This window comes from Pseudorca crassidens, chromosome X (assembly GCF_039906515.1).
Source record: "Pseudorca crassidens isolate mPseCra1 chromosome X, mPseCra1.hap1, whole genome shotgun sequence".
In the NCBI taxonomy this organism is placed as follows: domain Eukaryota; kingdom Metazoa; phylum Chordata; class Mammalia; order Artiodactyla; family Delphinidae; genus Pseudorca; species Pseudorca crassidens.
This window is the reverse complement of record NC_090317.1, coordinates 21,115,536-21,135,772: the sequence shown is the minus strand read 5'-3', so window position 1 is coordinate 21,135,772 and position 20,237 is coordinate 21,115,536. Positions and strand designations below refer to the sequence as shown.

Below are 20,237 nucleotides of genomic sequence, written 5' to 3'. Positions count from 1 at the left end.
TTTGAAGAATTCTTTGCAAAGAAGTTTTGGCCATATCCCATTGTACAGGCTGCTTAATAATAAATTAGTAACTTCAAATACCACAGGCTAGCATTAGAATAGTACCTAAATTAGCAAATTCATTTCTTTAGATTTCATAATCTCCTGTTTTTCCATACTCCCAGAAGGCCTTTTCCAGAAATACATTCACACAATTGAGGCACCTAGGAATCTCAAGTGGTTAAGAGGTCTATATGCTCTTGAATCTTGTTTTCTGAATGTCAAACATTTTTCTGACATGGATAAAACACAGGATAGGACAAGCCTAGATGATCTGTCCATTGTAGTTAGATGCCTCTTGTGTGAAACACTCTGAAGGCACCAGAAGAAAAATGATTTAGATGACAGAAAAAAAAAATCTAACTCTATTCTGCAAAGTTACGTCCTTCACATTACTAGGGTTTAGTCACTGAGAATTCACCACGTACCAGAGACTGTACAAAATGCTGAGGACACAAAAATAAATATGACATAACTCCTGTCTCAGATAGTGTAGAGCTTAGGAGGGGAGAATGGCTGCTACTCTTCTGAATATCAGAAAATGAACTTGACACAAATCACAAGAGACTCAAGGCTGCTCAGTTTGGTTTTTAATCCTTAGGTCAGAAGAATGGAAGGGAAAGAGTCATTATTCATCAGAACAGTAGTTTCCAAACTTGCCTGATCATATGAATTACATCAAGGGGCTTGTTAAATATAAATATAAATTCCCAAGGCTCTCTCCTACAGATTCTCATTCAGTACTTTCAGGGTTGGCCCTCCATTCAATTTATATGACCAGGAAAGTTTTGGAAACATAAAACTTACAATATGTAACAACTCCCTTAAAATATGTCTAGAGAATACAACATATTAATTGGTTGCAGAAAATGCTGACTTGCTAAAATTTTCTTTGGGAAAGTTTTGCCTCAGCAGAAGGAGTAGGTAAAGGCTCATCTTCTAGGCTTCAAAGCAAGTGTCATGTGGCAGTGCCCAGGAAGCCTGGATCCTTGCCCTCAAGATGTCCAGTTTCCTTTTTAAAGAGGTGAGAAGGATTCTGAACAGAGAAAAATGTTCAAACATTTGACCCTCACCTCAGGGGTCAGTGATCAGTCTGATCACATCGGTGGCACAATGTTTGATAACCAAATAAAATACTACAGAACAGAAAATATCTACTACCTAACCAATCTGCTCAGTGCTGAATGCAGATATAAAGTGATGACTATTAACTACCTTTAATCATTTCTGGAAAGAGGCAGAGCATCCAAATAAAGTAAATAAACAAATAGTAGCAATTATGGTTTTAAGGTAAAAGGCAACATATAATGGAAACGAACCTGACAATGGTGACAGATGTGGATGAGATGTTTCAAGGGAGGTTTAAAGTTTGCTATAATCCTGGCAAAGAACTAGTGGGGAGGAAGGGATAAAAGGAGGGGAAATGGCATATCAACAAACAATGCCTCTTCCTGATCTATGCAAAAACATATGGTAAATGCTGCTATGTGCAAAAGAAACCAGATTAAAAGCAATCAGTAATCAAGCCAGAAAACAAGGTTGATGCCTTAAATGACAGAAGCATTTCTTTTTGAAATTGTAACCACCCCCACCCACTGCTAAAGGTAATGATGTTATACTCTGGTGCTTGGCCAAAGGACAAAGAGTAAGTGTATACAAAGAAATGATGAATATGTCAAGAAGTCAGAATATATTCTACAGCAGACTGCCTTAAAATAAAGTCATGCAATGGAAAAGAACGTTTTCAGTGAGTATTTTTCAGTAGTTCTAATATCACCAACCACCTCAAATGTCTCATAAATCAATTTACCTTTGCAAATCCATACTTAATTGATGAGAACTTTTGGTCAGACTTCAGAATGCTGGCAAAAGTTGTGAGTTTTAAGCAAAATAAGTACACAAAGTTTGAAAGCCCAGTGTCGATGAAAATCTTCAGCTTACCTAAATTTCTGTCCAACTTACATAGAGCATTCTCATTTCAATGCACAAAACCCATACAGATGACATCATAGACAGTATGTTAGTTTTTAAAATCTAATCTGGTCTTTAAGTTCCCAAAGCAACATGTCTTAGAACATACCTCAGGTACACCCATCAGGAAACATTTTCTTGAGGCATAGCAACTGGAAAAACTTTTCAAATGCACATTTCCGAAGACTCTCACAATCTAAGGGAAATATTTTCCACTTTTTTTTTTAAAGCACCCAGAAGGCAGTTCCAAATTGAAAAGGCCTCAAGGCAGTTCCACACTGACATAGCAAATGTGAATATCCTCGGGTGGCCATTCAAAGATGATTGATAAAAAAAAAAAAAAAAAAGAACAACAAAACAGCACCTCCTACAGGTGGATAACTCTTTACCCCCCTGAAATTGTGCAGGTTGGAAATCAGCAGGCTCAAGACATGCTTAGATAAATTCAAGGAATCTGATGCCCAATGGGCTAAAGGGGAACCGGATTCATCCTTAACCTTTTGAGGTCAAACTTTAGGAAGCAGTGTGGAGTTGGGGCAAGAGGATTAGGGACCTAGAGACTGGCAAACTAACCTTTGCTCTGCCTGTTACTTAGGTATGTGACCTTGAGCAAGCAATTTCACCTCTCTGTGCCTCGGTTTATTATCTATAAAATTAGTGGGTTGAACTTTACTACGAAATCCCTTCTAGCTCTAAAATTTGCTGAAACAACTTCATGGAGGGCAAATACAATGCTTTCTGCAAACTGTTTCTTCGAAGCGTTGAGACTACCAAGAATTACACTGACCAGGCATCTCAGACTAATTCTGGGCCAACTCTTCCCGGTGGCTGGCGCACGGCGGACTGACTCCTTACTTGCACTGATTGCACTGTTTCTGTTTCACAGGGCACTCAAATCTATGAATCCGATCTGGGGTTTGGAAGGTAGGCAGGTAATATGCTCATTTACAGAAGGAACTGAGGCGTAGGGCTTAAGTGTCCTGCTTAAAGTCTCTCAATCGATAAATGACAAAGTCTACTTCACCTCATTGCTCTAAAAAGGCTGACTGGGGGTGGCCGGGAGGTGGCATTGGACAATACGAGACAGCCAGCTGTTCTGTTATCCCTGAACAGCAAACCCTCCCAGAAAAAGGCCTCAAGCCGACTACTGGGCTCAAATCCCTTGAAGGTCAGGCCGGCACGGCTTGCGAAACTTACGGTTTGAATCCCGCCAATTCGGAATTCACGCGACTGTTGAGTGTGTTTATAGTTTTTCCCCAGGGGCGGGGGTGGGGTGGGGTGGGGAAGGCCTGAGAGGCATAGGGAGCCTGTAGAACCCAGGTACTTGGTCTTCAAGGTGGGGTTTGCCCGGGATGGGTCAGTCACCTGGGAGCCGGTTCCTCTGCCTCGGGCCTCGGACGCACACTGTCCGCACCAAGGGCGCCAGCTTATGCTTCAAAGCACCCGCCGCCAGGCCTCCACACCGGTACATTTCCGCAACCGCTACTCTGGACCTCCTCCTCCTTTCCTTTCTTCTTAAGCACGGACGGACCGACAGGTCAAACACCGTGGGCCTTGGCCAGTTCCCCCGGCTCCCTTCACACGCACTCTACGTAGGCTCCTCCTCCCAGCTCCGGGTGGGCATTGGACAGCTAGGCCGGCCTTCTAGAGCAGGGGAAGGGGAAGCGCGACTGGAGGCCTACTGCGCAGGCGTAACGCTCAGCGCCGCATTGCGATTGGTCCGCACGGGGAGAAGCTGTGCGCGTGCGCCTAGCTGTCCGAACACTTGGAAAGACCGCAGGCTGAGTTGCTTGCAAGTTTCTGCGGGTTGATGGTAACGCGTTCCGCTAAGCGAGCTCAAAAGCTGTCCAAGGAGGGACCGGTGGGGCCGCTTTGCCTGGCGGTTGTGGCCGGTGCTGCCGCTCTGTCGATGGCGGGAACCTGTAACAACACCTCACAAAGCGTGGCCCCAGCACCGCAGTTTGTTCTTCTGTTTTAGGACACTATTTACTAGGTACTAAGCTTTCCGGGTTCTCTGGCTGTAGTCCACTTCCAGTATTTCCGTAGGTCCAGCCGGAGCATCTGGCTTCCCAGATTCGGAGTGGACTTCCGTCTTTACAAATTGCTGGCGCTTTCCCACCCAGCCCCTGTTTGCAGGACTAGTAGTCATTCCGCGCTCTCTTTCCCAAATCGCTTTTATATTGTGCAGTTCTGTGTCCTAGATGCTGTACGAGGGCTGCGGACAGTCTCCTGCTATTATGGCTTCCGTGCTTGAGAGCAGGATGCTGGCAAAAAGAGTTCGTGCTTCACAGACTTTCTGTGAGAGTATTCCTAAGCAGGATTTTAAGAGTTGTGGGAGGAGTACGGTGAGGGGCTGAGTGTAACTAGGTGTTTTGACTCTACCAAATGTAAGCTAAATTGGAAATAAATTATTGGCTGTATGCAAAACATAACATATGCCTATTTCAAAGTTTTGAGTTACATGTTCATTTAACAGGTATTTATTGAGCACTTGCCACTTGGACTGTGCTATTAAAGGAGCTCTGGGGGATATGAAAAGTATAGGAAGTGGTTACTGTCTAGTTGGGGAGATGACATATTACTGGTCATTTAAATAATAAATAATATCTGATGTAATGCAAGAGCAAGAGAAAATATGGGATGGAATAGCTAAGGAAGGACTTCATGTAAGAAGTGTTACTTGAGCTGTGTCTTGAAGGATGAGTAGTAAAATTCAAATAGTGGAGGAGAAGGAATGATATTTCAGATGGTGAATACTTTGGGACCAAAGGTAATATTTTCAGTGGTTAAGCACCATTGACTTTGCATCTGGTCTGCCCCAGGTTGAATCCTGGCTCTGCCACTTGGGCAAGTCACTTAACTTGTGCCTCACTTTCCTCTTTTACCAATCTCATAGGGTTGTTATGAAGGTTAAATGACCTAATATTTGTAAAGTATCTTAGAGGAAGCACCATGCTGCTTGTAGGTATAAAACAAAACCCAGCACGTTTTCAGGGGACAATGGTAGAGAGTACATACTAGGAAGTAAGTAAGGACGGGTGAATATGGTGGGGCCAGATTTGAGCAAGCAAAAGGGTTTGGCCCTAATATTGTAGGCGATGAAGATATTATCTTTAGTGGAATAGGGATAAAGAATGAAATTACAAAGTTGTTTTAGGAAGTTTAACCCAGGAAGCAGTATTTATTGGGTGAACATGATCCAGGGTTCCCTTACTCATTAAGAATAGGTTAGGGCTTCCCTGGTGGCGCAGTGGTTGAGAGTCCGCCTGCCGATGCAGGGGACACGGGTTCGTGCCCTGGTCCGGGAAGATCCCACATGCCATGGAGCGGCTGGGCCCGTGAGCCATGGCCGCTGAGCCTGCGCGTCTGGAGCCTGTGCTCCGCAACGGGAGAGGCCACGGCAGTGAGAGGCCCGCGTACCGCAAAAAAAAAAAAAAAGAATAGGTTAGTGTTCAGAAGTGCAGGTAGTAGTTGCCTTTTTTAAAAAAAACATTTTTTTATTTATTTTTATTTTTGGCTGCATTGGGTCTTCATTGTTGCGCGTGGGCTTTCTCTGGTTGCGGCTAGCAGGGGCTACTCTTTGTTGCAGTGTGCGGGCTTCTCATTGTGGTGGCCTCTCTTGTTGCAGAGCATGGGCTCTAGGTGTGCGGGCTTCAGTAGTTGTGGCACGTGGGCTCAGTAATTGTGGCTTGCAGGCTGTAGAGCGCAGGCTCAGTAGTTGTGGCACACGGGCTTAGTTGCTTTGCGGCATGTGGGATCTTCCTGGACCAGGGCTCAAACCTGTGTCCCTTGCATTGGCAGGTGGATTCTTAACCACTGCGCCACCAGGGAGGTCCCAGTAGTTGCCTTTTAAGCTAGGACTCTTTGGGGGGATAAATATTGAAAATATCAATTCCACAATAAGGTAAAAAATGATTTCTACATATTTCATATTTTAAAGGTCTTGAAGACATTGAAATTTATTGCTATTTCTAAAAGCCAATAATAAACATGGATTGATTAAATACAAAGTTAATCATATCTGTTGGTGAAAGAAGCTTTGGAAAACACTATCAAAATCATGATGATCAGACACCTATGAAAACAACTGGGTGTATTTGAAAGACAGTCATTTAATGATGCACAATTAACATACAAAAAAGACATTGTACAGCACATTTATTTTTGCAATAGGTACAATGAAGTTTTCTTGTCCTCTTAATAAAAAATTATATTTTATCATTTTGGGTGGCAAAAGCAACTTACACATATTGAATAACTCCAAAAATATAAGTGAAATTTCCCCCAAATCTCACTCCACAGAGTATTTTATTAGGGCATGGGGCCCATTTTGATATACCACATTTCCAGAAATCAGTGTTTCTACCTTACAAATATAATGTGAACTCTCAGACTCAGTGACAAGTTTTTGCTGGGAGCATATGTCTAAATAATCTTATGTGGATGTAATATCTTTTTATATCTCCCAGAAAGTTAGCATTAATTATGGCTATGAATTAGCAAAGCTTCTTTTCACTCTTTTTTTTTTTTTTTTGGCTGTATTGGGTCTTCGTTGCTGCACACGGGCTTTCTCTAGTTGCAGCGAGCAGGGGCTATTCTTCATTGCTGTGCGTGGGCTTCTCATTGCGGTGGCTTCTCTTGTTGTGGAGCACGGGCTCTAGGCGCGCGGGCTTCAGTAGTTGTACCGCGCGGGCTCAGTAGTTGTGGCTTGCGGGCTCTAGAGCACAGGCTCGGTAGTTGTGGCGCACAGGCTTAGTTGCTCTGCGGCATGTGGGATCTTCCCGGCCTAGGGCTCGAACCTGTGTCCCCTGCATTGGCAGGCGGATTCTTAACCACTGCACCACCAGGGAAGCCCTTCTTTTCACTCTTACCTACTGGATATGCCTAATTAATAGTTACCTTTTTTAAAAAATAGCTACTCTTCTCTAGATAATGATCACCAGGAGCATTAGCTTCCAATTCAGAGGAGAATGATTTGGCAAACTATTATCTAGACATCAACCAATCAGAAACAAAATACTGTACAATGAGGATTACTATTCACACTGGACAATGATAATTGGTATTCATAATGATGACCTTCGATTAGCCAACTAAGATTAAATCCTTCTCGAGTTTTAATACTGAATCGTATAATCTAGGGTTTTAGAAATGGGTGACCCACATATATGCTAAAAGAGTTAGCTGTATATATATATCTGCTAACTCAGCTTAAAAAGCTTCCTAACTAGAAGACCCCATTTTCCCAGCCATTTTGAGTAACTTGGACTTGGCTGAGCAGTCACATTCCGATTTGCTTACAGATCTATCACCGATGCACTGAATTGTTTTCCTCATAGTGGGAATGGATTTCGTCATACTTGTCTCTTCTGCAGCTCAGCCTCACACACAAATAAGATGGTAACTCACGTGTGCTGCTGGAATCCCTGACCTTGATGGCGTTAGCAAATAACGCATACGTCGGTGCTATTGGTATGTGTCAATATTACCTTAACTTATGAAATATGTGGGAGGAGGGATAAAGTCTTAAAAGCAAACATAAACGGGCACATTTTATTATATGTAAATTGTACCTCAGCAGAGTTGATTTCAAACAGATTCTGAACCTGCAAATCACTTTCGGCAGAGGGAATACTGGTCTTGACCAAGATGTGTGATGCTTATTAAGCCTTGGGAAGCTGCCCCCAACACTGTAAGAAAGTTCTGTTCATTTATCATCTTCCAAGCATAACCTAGGCTTCTGGCAAATTAGACCCAACCACTTTGTTCTACATTCAGTTGCAGAGGGGTGAACGCTCCTAGGGGTTTATAATTCCTTTTGAAACTCCACCATTCTGGAAGGATTTATGATTATATGGAGGGCTCAGGAATGCAACACACTGTGAGGTTTATGCTATGTCCCACGATCCCTCCACCTGGACCTGTAATGGTTAGCCCCGGAAACAAAGTCCCCTTTTGCTGAAGCTGCCACCACCAGCTTCCCCCTTCTTCTACCCCATGTTCGGCCCTCTCCCGTGGCGGGCCTTCCCCATTGGCTAGACAAACACAACCGACTGCAGCAGCCAATGGGAGCCACTCTCCTGAACATTCAGAGGATGGGTGCTCGTGGTGTGATAAGGGAAGGTTGGCGCCTGGCACGCGCCCCCCTACATCTGACAAGTCTGTGACAGAAACACTAACTCCCCCTACACACGGACACCCGTGCCCCTGCCTACCTCTCGCAGCTGCGCGGTCCCCCATAACCCACAGCGTGTCTTGGCAGCGCCCTCCCCGGCTCCTTGGGGCGCGCGAGCGCACCTGCTTTCTCAATAAGACAGAGCATCGCTTTATCCTAAGGCTTGGGAGGGGGCTGCGGAGGCGCGGCGCAGCTGCCGGCCGCTTGGTGAAGGAGGTATCTCCGCCCCACCCCCCACCCCCGCCGAGTAGTGTCGCTCCGAGGCCGAGGTGCTCCAGAGATGCCTGAGGGTGCAGTTCTCTTTGTCCTCCCCAGCTGTGCCCGCTGACCTCGTGCGCTCCGAGAAAGTGGGGGTGGGGAGCCCGAAACCTATAAACCTATAAAATAAATGGGGGCAAGGAGAAAGGAAGACCATCCTGGGGTGGTGTGTGCGGCTCTCCCCACCCACCCTTTCCTCCCTAGGCTTCCTCCCTCCGGTGTGTCCCTGGAGTCCAGGCAGGGGAGGGTCTAGGCAAAGGTGCGGTGGCGGCCGCAGCGGCCTGGGGAGCGCGGTAGGATCGCACGCCCGAGCGTCCCGTCCCAGCGCACAGGCGCAAGGAGAACGCTTGCCCACTCTCCTCCATCTCTCCTCCCCTCCCTGGCTTTTGTGTCGCTGTCTCAGAGCTGCTAGGAGGGTGCGCTGGAGGAGGGGGGGCCTGGGGTGAGAGGCACCCCCTTCACGCGCGCGCGCGCACACGTTGCTGGCGCACGCACACACGCGCGGATACAGACACGCACACACACACACACACATATACACACGCACAAAGCTCGCTCGCCTCGAGCGCACTAACGTGGCCGTTTTCTTTGTGTGTAGCCCTCGAGGGGGGTTGGGGCCCGGGTCCGGTCCGGGGGAGATGGCGCAGCCCATCCTGGGCCATGGGAACTTGCAGCCCGCCTCGGCCGCTGGCCTGGCGTCCCTGGAGCTGGACTCGTCGCTGGACCAGTACGTGCAGATTCGCATCTTCAAAATCATCGTGATTGGGGACTCCAATGTGGGCAAGACCTGCCTGACCTTCCGCTTCTGCGGGGGGACCTTCCCGGACAAGACTGAAGCCACCATCGGCGTGGACTTCAGGGAGAAGACCGTGGAAATCGAGGGCGAGAAGATCAAGGTGATCCAGACGGTCAGGTCCGGGAAGGGAGGGATCTGGGAGGGGGCCTTGCCAGAGGCGTTGCTCTAGTGGTTGTAAATGTCCAGCGCGTGGCTGTGTCGCCGCTTGCTGAGCCCAAGACCCTCGGCACGTCCTTATCCCCTTCGCCTCTCTCAGTGGCCCAGTACCCACCTCACCCGTTTTCTGAGGGCAGGCGGGAGTGGCTGCATTCATGCCCTTTGCCCCTGCCTGACAGCTCCCACTAGGAAAAGCCTGTTTGATCCTATCCTTGACCCTGAGCCGGGAGCAGCGGCACCTGTGGGCAGAGGGCGGTATGAGGGATCTCCGTCCTGGTCTGTGGGATGGATCCCAAAGCGCTTTACACATCTTGAGGTCCCTTCTACCTCGTGGGTGCCAGTAGGTTGCAAAAACCTGCTTTGGCTAAGCCCCCAGGCCTTGCTGGGGTGGGGGGAGATGGAACCCCATAGAAAATGAAAGCTGCTTTATTTTAAATTACAAGTTATAATTAAGTTTAAGGCTGATTTGGAATAGGAGTGGTGTGGGGTGCTTCTGGCACAAAGCCATGAGCCCTTTTAAAGAAATTGAGACAGGGTTACCTGCCAACACTTCATAATAGATTAAACTAGTTCTTTTGGAAAGTACCCCTTAAATGATATCTTCTTTATTTGTCTGGGTACCTAATGCCCATTACTCATTCTGTGGGTATTGTCTTCAGCAGGCCTTTGTAAAAATGCAGAGCAACTTATCTGAGGGCTAAGGGAAGTGTCTTGGTGCCCCCCTCTCTTTAGTTTGTCAAGTAGGCTAAGTACAGATATTCTTGTCTGACCATTTGTGCTCACTTTTGGTTCAGAAAAGGTAGAAACTCGATAGGACAGTAATATTTCAATGTGCCGAGGATGGAGGGAGGGAGGACATGGCAAGGGCAGCTTCATGTGTCAGAGGAGCAGAGGGGGCAGGGTTATGGGCAGGAAAGCCACCTCAGAAGGCACTGGGCACTAAAGACCAACTTCTTTAGACCCACAGCTGGCCTTTTCTTAATTCTTTTTGTCTTTTAATTAATTAATTTTTGGCTGAGTTGAGGCTTCGTTGCTGCGTGCGGGATTTCTCTAGTTGTGGCGAGCGGGAGCTACTCTTCCTTCAGTGCACAGGCTTCTCGTTGTGGTGGCCTCTCTTGTTGTGGAGCACCAGCTCTAGGTGCGTGGGCTTCAGTAGTTGTGGCACGTGGGCTCAGTAGTTGTGGCTCGCGGCCTCTAGAGCACAGGCTCAGCAGTTGTGGCGCATTTGGCTTAGTTGCTCTGCAGCACGTGGGATCCTCCCAGACCAGGGCTCGAACTCATGTACCCTGCATTGGCAGGCGAACTCTTAACCACTGTGCCACCAGGGAAGTCCCACAGCTGGCCTTTTCTTGAGCCTATGGTCGGACACTGTCGGGTGAAGGCAACCCTCCCTCCTGCTGGGTAAACAGCCCCAGTGACCACAGGGCCTCTCTTCTGAGTGATGTGGAGAGAAGGACTGAGTAACTGAGGAGAATGATGAAATGCTCTAAACTGTACAAGGTTCCTGACTCCTTCATTATTAAAATGAATGTGTTTTAAAATGGCTTCAGAGACCAGGCCAAGGCACTAGATGTCAGGAAGATGGGCAGCTCAGTATTGGTAAGGGAGGCTCTTGAAAACAACTGAGACCCAGGATCAGGAAGACAGGGCACTGTTTGGAAATAATGATCTTTTTTGCCCCTCGCATTTTGGAGGGAATTGCTACATTTGCTTTTAAAAGTCAAAGTAGGTCTCTGTCTCCATCCTTTCCTAGGGCTCTTATGTCAATATCTGCTTGGCTAGGACTTCTTTAATGTAACATTGTAAGACTCTGGCATTTCTAAAACATGCCTTTTAAAATCCCAACTAGAAATGTACTTATGGATGTGCTCTTAAACCCTCAAAACCTTTTGAATTTAATGCTATCGCTTGTTTAAAATCGTGTCACATTGAGCCAACGAGTCCTCTGGATTTAAGAGAGGGGGAAATAAGTCCCCTTGAAATTTAGATGGAGGAAAAGGAAGCGTTTGGGAGTCTAGGGAAGGAGAACAGGGGGAGAGGAGAGGAGGAAGCCAGAAAGTGGGAGGTGAAAACGAGTGGAAGAGGGTCACTACCCAATGGCCTTGGGGAAATTTTGCAAAGATTCCTCCCCTTCTAACACCCAGTACTTGATCAAACTGGATTTTACAGTCTCTGCCAAAGATTCCGGACTTTTTCCCAGAGGGCAGAGCCTGTGACAATGTGACTCACTAGAAACAGAGCCCAGCACAGCACCACGTGCAGATAAGTGCTTAACACAGGCTTTTTTGGGAAGATGATATTTTCAAGAGGGCAAAACCTTGTGACACTGCTCGTGGAGGAGCCCTCTGAGTGCAGATTCTGAAGGAGCTCAGGGTGGGGTGTGGGAGCAGCGGGATGGGGACCCTGCCTCTGGCAAAGCTGCTGCAAGCTCAGGGCCCAAGCCAGCAGGCGAGACCAGCATGTCCTTGGGGAGATGGCAGAGAATGGCAGCTAGCAAATGAGCTCCATAGGAGATGATTTTGCCCCATACTCCGGCTGGCCTGAAGTTTCTCAAGGAACAGGTACCAAAATCACACTAGGAGGTGACTGCCTTTGGGGAAGAGAGAAAAGTCCCCAGACTGAGGTGGCCCTAGACCACAGCCAGCAAGAGAAGGCTGTCAGGCTCTAAAATGCCAGTGCTCACAGGAGAGTGGCAGAGAGGTCTCAGCAAGCTCTTCTCTCAGTTCAAGAGTAGGGTGTGGCCTCTCCGGGGCTGCCCCCCTGTGTCCCAGGGTAGCACATACTGTCAACCCCTGCAGGGGGACGACTAATTTAGCGTATTTGGGGCTACTGTCTTAATTACCAGGGCCATCCCTAGGGCCTTGAAGCCCCATTTGGTGTCTCCAATCAATGTGTCCCCCATGCCTTCACAAGATTTATAATCCAGTATTTCCTGGTTCACAAGAACATCAAGAAAAGCCTACAATAATCATAATAACAACAACAAGTTCTATTTATTGAAGAAACAAAGAGCACAGGCTAGGCGCTTCCCATGCACTATCTTATTTGGTCTTCTCAGCAACCCTATGAAATTAGGACTATTATTACCATTCTTGTTTTAGAGATAAGGAGACCAAAGTTAGAGAGATTAAATAATTTGCCCCAAGGCACGTGGATCTGAGCTTCAGTCTTTGACTCTTGAGCCCAAGCACTTTGCCATCTCACTATCCTGCCTTCCCCGTGACAGGGCCAGGATTTCAACCTAGATTCCGAGCTCATGCTCTTTCCTACTGCTCTCTCCTCTAGCGGGGCAGTATCTGGCTGGGGGGCATTGTGTTCAGGGGGAGGTGGCATGCCGGGCAACCAGCCTTATGGTCTCTTCTAGGCCAGGGGTCCAGGGTTTCAGCCCCAGAACCCAGGAGCCTTCAAGATGTCACCTTTGGCTGCACCCCAGACGTCGAGCCGAGTACCTGGGTTTTACTTTTTGCACCTTGACTGTCTCACCTTGGGTATGAGAATCAGAGGATGTTCAGAGATGGAAGAGACCTTAGGGCATCTCTAATCTGACTTCCTTGTCTTACAGAGAGGAAACTGAGGCTCAGAGAGGGAACGTGTTTGCTTAAGATCACCCAGGGCCCGGCCTACAACTCAGGTCTCCTAATTCCCTTTTTGCTGCTCTTTCCACGCACCATGCTGCCTGGCTTAGAAGAGCATGTAAATCCCCACTCTGGGCCAGCCCCATCGTCCATCCAACCCACAAAGTTACCTGTGACAGGGACACGGTGAGACATCATATGGGAAAGCTGACAGTCCTCCCTGACATCAGCCTAGGAAGGATGGAGGCCTCCCCCAATCCCCAAAGGCAGGGTGGAGCTTCCCTTAATGACCATTAAGTGTCTGTCACCTTACAGGTTTAGCTAAATCATATTGCACCTGTCTCAGTCTAAAAGCATTGGAAAATGCCGACTGGGGCGTGTGTTTGTGGGTGGGCAGGTAGTAGAGGGGAGGCTTAGTTCTAATTTTTGAGCCATTCCTTGTAAATTTTCATGCAAGCACCCCCTGCTATCCAGTTGGGTTCCTCCTATAGCCTGGGCAACCCTCTGCCCCAGCACTCCAGAACAGGCACGCTCGCTGCAGGACGGCCGAGGCTGTGGGCAGGTGCTGTTCAGGATCGTGGATTTCTCTTCCTCCACTGATCACTTGGAAAAACACCTTCGTGTGCTACATTACCGAGTGGCTGAGCTAAGCGTTCCCTCGGAAGCTGCCCGCAGTCAGAATGACGTCATGTCTTCCTTAGGGCTTCTGAGCTTCCATCTTCTGCCAGTTAGCTGAATGGTTAATTATCCAGCAGTTTTGTCGTTTCTCTGTCTCCCTTGCTGCCTCTCTTGCTGTGGGTGAGTTTCTCTTTGTTGTCATTCTTTGCCATTCTCTGTGTCAGCCTGGTGTGTGAACGTGGTGTATCTTAGACGCAGATGGGGCAGCCAGCTAGCTGAAGAAAGATTTATCTTAAACTTTTCCCGTCATCCACTCAGGCATCCTCCAAAGGTTACAGATGTATTTTCTCTCTCTTTCCACTTCTACCCCCCCTCTACCAGCCTCCAACAAAAGGACATTCATGCCTCATCTGTAGAAAGACGCCAGATATGTTCCCTAGGGATAAGAAATACCCATGTCAGCTAAGAGCACGTGCAGGGGTGAGGAACTTGCTGAAGCTTGCTCAGGCAGCGGTAGCCCCAGGAAAATGGTTTACAAGGCTAGATTTATCTTTGGCAGCTCCCCACCCTGTGCCCCTTGACTCTCCAGAGTCCCTGTCACTTTGGGCCTGCCCCCAGCCACCCATGGCTTGTTGCTGGCCTTCCTCTCTCTTCCCCCTCCCCACTGACTGCGTTTGCCTTGGCTCGATCTCATCCTCAAGAAGCCAAGCTTGGACTTCCCTGGCGGGCCAGTGGTTGAGACTCCGCGCTTCCAATGCAGGGGACACAGGTTCAATCCCTGGTCGGGGCAGTAGGATCCCATATGCTGTGTGGCGCAGCCAAGAAAAGAAGCCAAGCTTTCTGCGCTTTCCAGGACGAGAACCAACGGATCCAAGGAGCAGTGCTACCAGGACACGGCTCATGGGCCCTCTGAGACAATGGCAACAGCTAATATTTGCAGAGCACTTTATATTGTGCAAAAGCTCTTCCTCGCATGTTATTTCATTTGGCTGGTCATTGACTCAGCTAGAAAGCTGAGGGGCTAGAACCCGGCTTTCCCAATTCCACATCTACTGCTGCGTTTCCAACAGCGCCAGCCCAATTAGCTGTCTGGCCAGACCTGATGGTGGCAGTCTCAGGCCAGGGGCGAAGGGGGAGTGTATTAGGCACTGTGTCCTGTACTTACAAGGAATGCTAATCCTCACAGCATCCCTACCAGATTGCTGTGTTTATCCTTAGTTTCCAGAGGAGGACACTGAAGATAAAGTAACTTGACTGAGGACACCTAACTAGTGGGACATGATTGGGTTGAGATTTGCACCCTAGTTGGTTTGACTCCACTATACCCCACTGGCCCTTGGAGAGAAAAGAGGATCCTGGGGGCATGTGTGTGGCTAAGGGGCAGGCGTCAGGTGCAGTGCCCACAGGAAGGGAGGACTGGGTGAGGGAGTGCCAGCTGCCAAAGGGAGAGGAGATGCTTTCATTGTCCGACAGAGGCCAGGGGCTTATGAGGATGCTGAGAAGGACAGGGACACTAAACCCAGAAACAAAATGAAGTCAGTCATGTTCCAGCGAGCCTGACTGCCGTGCTGTCCCTTTTTGATGGCTCTTGAGGCCACAGCATTGGCTCTTCTGATTCTCTGCTGTGAGCAGCCTGCTTCCTGGCTCCCCTCTCACCACAGACAGGGGTGCAAAGAACTTGGGGTGGGGTTTCTAAAGAACTGGAATGAGAGCAGTAGTTGAAATTCCAAGCCTCTGAATAAAAGCTCCAAGGCTCCCCAGGCACTGGAAAGGCAAAGGAGGTCTCCAGCAGAGAGGGCCCTCCCTGCAGTTCTGGCAGCTGGGGTGGCGTGCACAATTCTGAAGCCATAGAAAAGCCAAACAGCCAAACTACTCAGCCCCAAACACCTCATACACTCCCACCCACGTTCCTGCTAGTGGCAGGTATTTTTAGAGCCCTGAGCTCATGGTGTTAAAGCATCTGCCGCATGCCTGAGGGCTGGTAGGCATTCAGCCTTACTCAGAGGCAAGAGTTACGACTAGACTACCGGAGGGTGGGGGTGGGAGCCAAGTGGTAATGATATTCTCGCAGTATACCTGCCCTCTTCCCACTGACCTCCATTCCTTTCCTGGCCTGCTCTCCTCTTTCTTCCTGCTCAGAGCACCAGAGAGGTGGAAGAAATGAAAATCTCTTCTGTCTCTGCTTGCCGAAGCAAATCAGCCTTTGAGGACTTATGTTTTTCTGGGTAACCAAAGTCGAATGTTGTCTCCGAAATCACCTTGGCAGATACCTAGGATGCCAGACAGTAGTTTTGCTGGCTCAGGCCAATACTGCTTTTTGATCACAACGACGATATTGATGACAAGCATGATGACGAGTGATCTGATGCAGAAAAAGACTGCTTACAGTCTAGCTGGAGGGATGCCAAGAACACTGATGAAACGACTAGAGAACAAATAAATATATTCTAAATGGTGTGGTGCAGACTCAAAGTGCGATAGGAATGCCTAAGGAAAGAGAATTGAAGAAAAGTTGGAGAAGGTTTTAGGAAGAAGGTGCAGTGTGAGCCGAGCCTGGAAGAATGGGTGAGATTTGGATAGAGCAATGAGGGGGCAACCACTTCTGCAGGGGAAGCTGGACTAGCAGGACCAAAGGGACAGAGGAGAGAATGAAGCAGGTGCAGCTGAGTAGTTGGAAACCAGGTTGGGTGGGGTCCGATTATGGCAGACAAATGTTTCCATTTTGATGCCACATGCAGTAGAGGGCTATCGGAATTGGCTGAAGCGGAGAATAACGTGCTGATACAAGCAGGGATTTAGGAAGGCTAGTTTGAAAGCAGTATGCAAGAGGCACTGGAGTGGAGACATCTAGAGTCCAAAAGACTTTGCTGTAATCCGGGAGTGAGGAGAGGAGAGTCTGACCAAGAGACATGGAAATCTAAATAGGAGAAGGAGATGAATTCGAATGTCGTGCCAAAGGAACATGGCGGCCATCTCCATTGAGGAGATGAAGGGAAGCCTGGACAATGAAAACTGATGTTCACAATGATGACTCTGGGGCCCTGTAAGATCTTCATTCGGCAAAGAGATTCAATTATATTTACTAGATTATACTTACTGACTGCTAACTCCAAATAAAGGCTATACTTCGCTTTAAGAACCATAGTAGTCAATTAGTGACCATAATCGCATTTTCTTTCATAACTGAGAATTGTATAAGGCCTTGGGGCCGTCGTTCTCAGCATGATTTCTCTTGTCCAAGACTTTGGATGTATAACAGGAAATAGATTGGGCTGAATGTGTTTAGACTCCAGAGTATCCCCTGGGAGTTGTATCTTTACATATGTTATTCATTATCCCAAAAGCTGAGATGCAGAAGAAAAATCCAGTGAGCTAAATTACCTTTTACATAACAAAGAAGTGAACTTAAAATCAATTGAGCCACATGGTGAGATTTTTTTTTTTTTTTTTTTTTTTTTTGGTACGCGGGCCTCTCACTGCTGTGGCCTCTCCCGTTGCGGAGCACAGGCTCCGGACGCGCAGGCTCAGCGGCCATGGCTCACGGGCCCAGCCGCTCCGCGGCATGTGGGATCCTCCCGGACCGGGGCACGAACCCATGTCCCCTGCATCGGCAGGCGGACTCTCAATCACTGCGCCACCAGGGAAGCCCCATGGTGAGATTTTAACACTAACTTTGTTTGCTTTAAAAAGTCATGAAAAAAAAAAAACCAAACAAAACAAAAAAAAAAGTGATGTATGCATGAAGTAGAAAATTTGGAAAATACAAAAAAAAAAAAAGAAGAAAGTAAATATCACCTAAGTTCCACTGTTCATAAATAACCATTAATGTCCTCGCATATACACTTCCAGTCTTTCCTATGCATTTGTCTATGTTTAATTTTTTTAAAAAAAATTGGGACCATAGCATATGAAAAATTTTGTTTCCTACTTTTTTCACTTACTTATATTTTATGAGCATTTTCTACACCATTTATTCTATGAAGAGGTTATTTTAATGGCTGCATAATAGCCCATTGTATAGATATATATTGGGTTGGCCAAAAAGTTCATTCAGGTTTTTCATAACATCGTATGGAAAACCCCAAACGAAATTTTTTGCCAACCCAATACATACATTTTAGCTGCTCCTCTCCTAGGAGGTTGTTTCCTGTTTTTTTTTTGCGGTATCCGGGGCTCTCATTGTTGTGGCCTCTCCCGTTGCGGAACACAGGCTCCGGATGCGCAGGCTCAGCGGCCATGGCTCACGGGCCCAGCTGCTCCACGGCATGTGGGATCTTCCCGGACCGGGGCACGAACCCGTGTCCCCTGCACCGGCAGGTGGACTCTCAACCACTGCGCCACCAGGGAAGTCCTGTTTTTTTTTTTTTTAAGTGATTAAGATCTTTGTGCAGAATTTTGACCACATATCTCTTTCTTTTCTTTTTTTGCTCCCCCCCCGTTTTATTGAGATATAATTGACGCACATCACTGTATAAGGTTAAGGTGTGCAGCATAATGGTTTGAGTTACCTATATTGTGAAATAATTACCACAGTAAGTTTAGTGAGCACGCATCATATCATACAGATACAATAAAAAGAAAAAGCAAAAAAAAGAAAAAGTTTTTCCTTGTGATGAGAATTCTTACGATTTATTCTCTTAACAACTTTCATATATATTATACAGCAGTGGTAACTATGGTCATCATGCTGTATATTATATCCCAAGTACTTATTTACGTTATCTGCTATTTCTTTTGTATAGATTTCTGGAAGTGGGATTCTAGGCTCTAAGAGTTTTGTACATTTTTAAGGTTTTTGACAATATTGCCACATTGCCCTCCAGGAAAGTTGACCAATTTACATTCCAGTTTTTCAACTAAAAACCTTAAGAAAGACTTAATAAACCCTGAAAGAAACTTCCCTCTATATGTTGATAAGTCCATTCTGCCAATTTGTCAAAGAACCACTTCCTGTGTCAGGGCTTGTCACCTCATTTTTATAATGTCACAGAACCATGTTTTCTCCTATCTGTTCATGTTTCGCTTTCTGACTCCAAATACGGGTCTTTGTATCTTCCAGGTTCAGGTGTGGGACACCGCCGGTCAGGAACGCTTCCGAAAAAGCATGGTCGAGCATTACTACCGCAATGTGCATGCCGTGGTCTTTGTCTATGACGTCACCAAGATGACATCCTTCACCAACCTCAAAATGTGGATCCAAGAATGCAATGGGCATGCCGTGCCTCCACTAGTCCCGAAAGTGCTTGTGGGCAACAAGTGTGACTTGAGGGAACAGATCCAGGTGCCCTCCAACTTAGCCCTGAAATTTGCCGATGCCCATAACATGCTCTTATTTGAGACATCGGCCAAGGACCCCAAAGAGAGCCAGAACGTGGAGTCAATTTTCATGTGCCTGGCTTGCCGATTGAAGGCTCAGAAATCCCTGCTCTATCGTGATGCTGAGAGGCAGCAGGGGAAGGTGCAGAAACTGGAGTTCCCACAGGAAGCTAACAGTAAAACTTCCTGTCCCTGTTGAAACCAAATGGTGTAAATACAAGAGCAATTATCACTGGAGGTTTTTTTCTTTCCCTTTTTTCCGTGCCTGTGTAACACTGACACCTGCTTGTTTCCATACAAATTGATATTAAAATAAAATTTGTATAGATTATCATATGCCTTCATGTCTTGCTTTCCTCCAAGAAGACATTTCTGATTGTGATGAGTAGAAGAGGCAGCTCGCCCTGCTAGAGAGGCACACTCCCTACCAGCCTTCTACGCTGCCTGAAATGCTCATCCTTTGAGTCACTTCTTCAGGACTAATTCATTCTCTCACATGATGTCATCAGTGGGCAGAAACACCTGGAGGGGGTGGAATACAGGACAGATATGTGGTTCTAGAGAGCCAGTGCAGGCAGAGGGATAGAGAAGTTTTGAAAGGAGACATTGACTCATCATTATTTCCTAGGGTCCTTGGATGTCGAGAGTAGGCTGCTCTCTTCTTATTTCCCAAAATTTAAACATAAAAATATAGGTTGCCCAACAGGCCCAGTTCCTTCCAATGCTGTTAGCTCCTGCTTCCCCATTTTTCACCAAGCAGCCCTTGATACCAGAAGTATTTCTTTCCCCCTGCCCTTTCTTGAAGAGGGCAGGGTTCAAGCTAACATAGGTGTATGATGCCCCCAGATCTTTGTTGGAAGAAATGTAACAGGAGGATTCATCCCCTACGTTCCAAGACCCTCTGATTTAGTTGTGAGAACAATGTACACACTGAAACTACTTGGGAACAAAAATTAGACAAGAATATTACCAAGTGCAAGACTGTGCTATGGAAATTGAGAGCATCATATACTCAACATCAGGGAGGAGTCACCAAAAACGTCATTGAACTTATTTTGGTTGTTGAATAAAGTGTAATATTTGGATTGGTAAAGAGGAGGGGAGTGGGCAAAAGTAGGGAGGCAGGAATGACCCTGGGGCTTGAGCAAGAGCACAGCTAGGAGTCTGGCCCACTGACAGCTGAGCAGCCCACACCTCAGGCAGGACAGTTTATTGCTTTCTGAGCCAGTGGGAACTTCTGGTGGCTCTCCCACAGAAGTCCTGTAGGTATTTCTTGTACATCTGGCCCTATGGATGTGAAGGCTCCTTGTCCAATGGTTAAAGAAATTAAAAG

General features: G+C 47.1%; 2 protein-coding genes across 4 annotated transcripts in view; one reads left to right on the top strand and one right to left on the bottom strand.

The window, feature by feature from the left end:
* The window catches only part of AIFM1 (apoptosis inducing factor mitochondria associated 1), a 28,027-nt gene extending 24,351 nt beyond the window's left edge, over window positions 1-3,676 (bottom strand). Inside the window, exon 1 of one of the 2 annotated variants that reach the window (XM_067723379.1) lies at window positions 3,376-3,676. In XM_067723379.1, coding sequence (XP_067579480.1) covers window positions 3,376-3,481 — 106 coding nt within the window. In that variant the 5' untranslated portion in view covers window positions 3,482-3,676. The remainder of the gene's footprint in view (window positions 1-3,375) is intronic. The other variant, XM_067723378.1, reaches the window with a different exon arrangement.
* A 4,952-nt stretch (window positions 3,677-8,628) lies between these two features.
* RAB33A (RAB33A, member RAS oncogene family) lies at window positions 8,629-19,235 on the top strand. 2 transcript variants are annotated; one of them, XM_067723381.1, is made up of 2 exons: window positions 8,629-9,351; window positions 18,648-19,235. In XM_067723381.1, the coding sequence occupies exons 1-2, from the start codon at window positions 9,082-9,084 to the stop codon at window positions 19,101-19,103; spliced, it is 726 nt and encodes a 241-aa protein (XP_067579482.1). In that variant the 5' UTR covers window positions 8,629-9,081; the 3' UTR covers window positions 19,104-19,235. The 2 variants fall into 2 exon arrangements, with proteins under 2 accessions (XP_067579482.1, XP_067579483.1); XM_067723382.1 differs by having other exon boundaries at window positions 8,649-9,339.
* The last annotated feature ends 1,002 nt before the right edge of the window (window positions 19,236-20,237 follow it).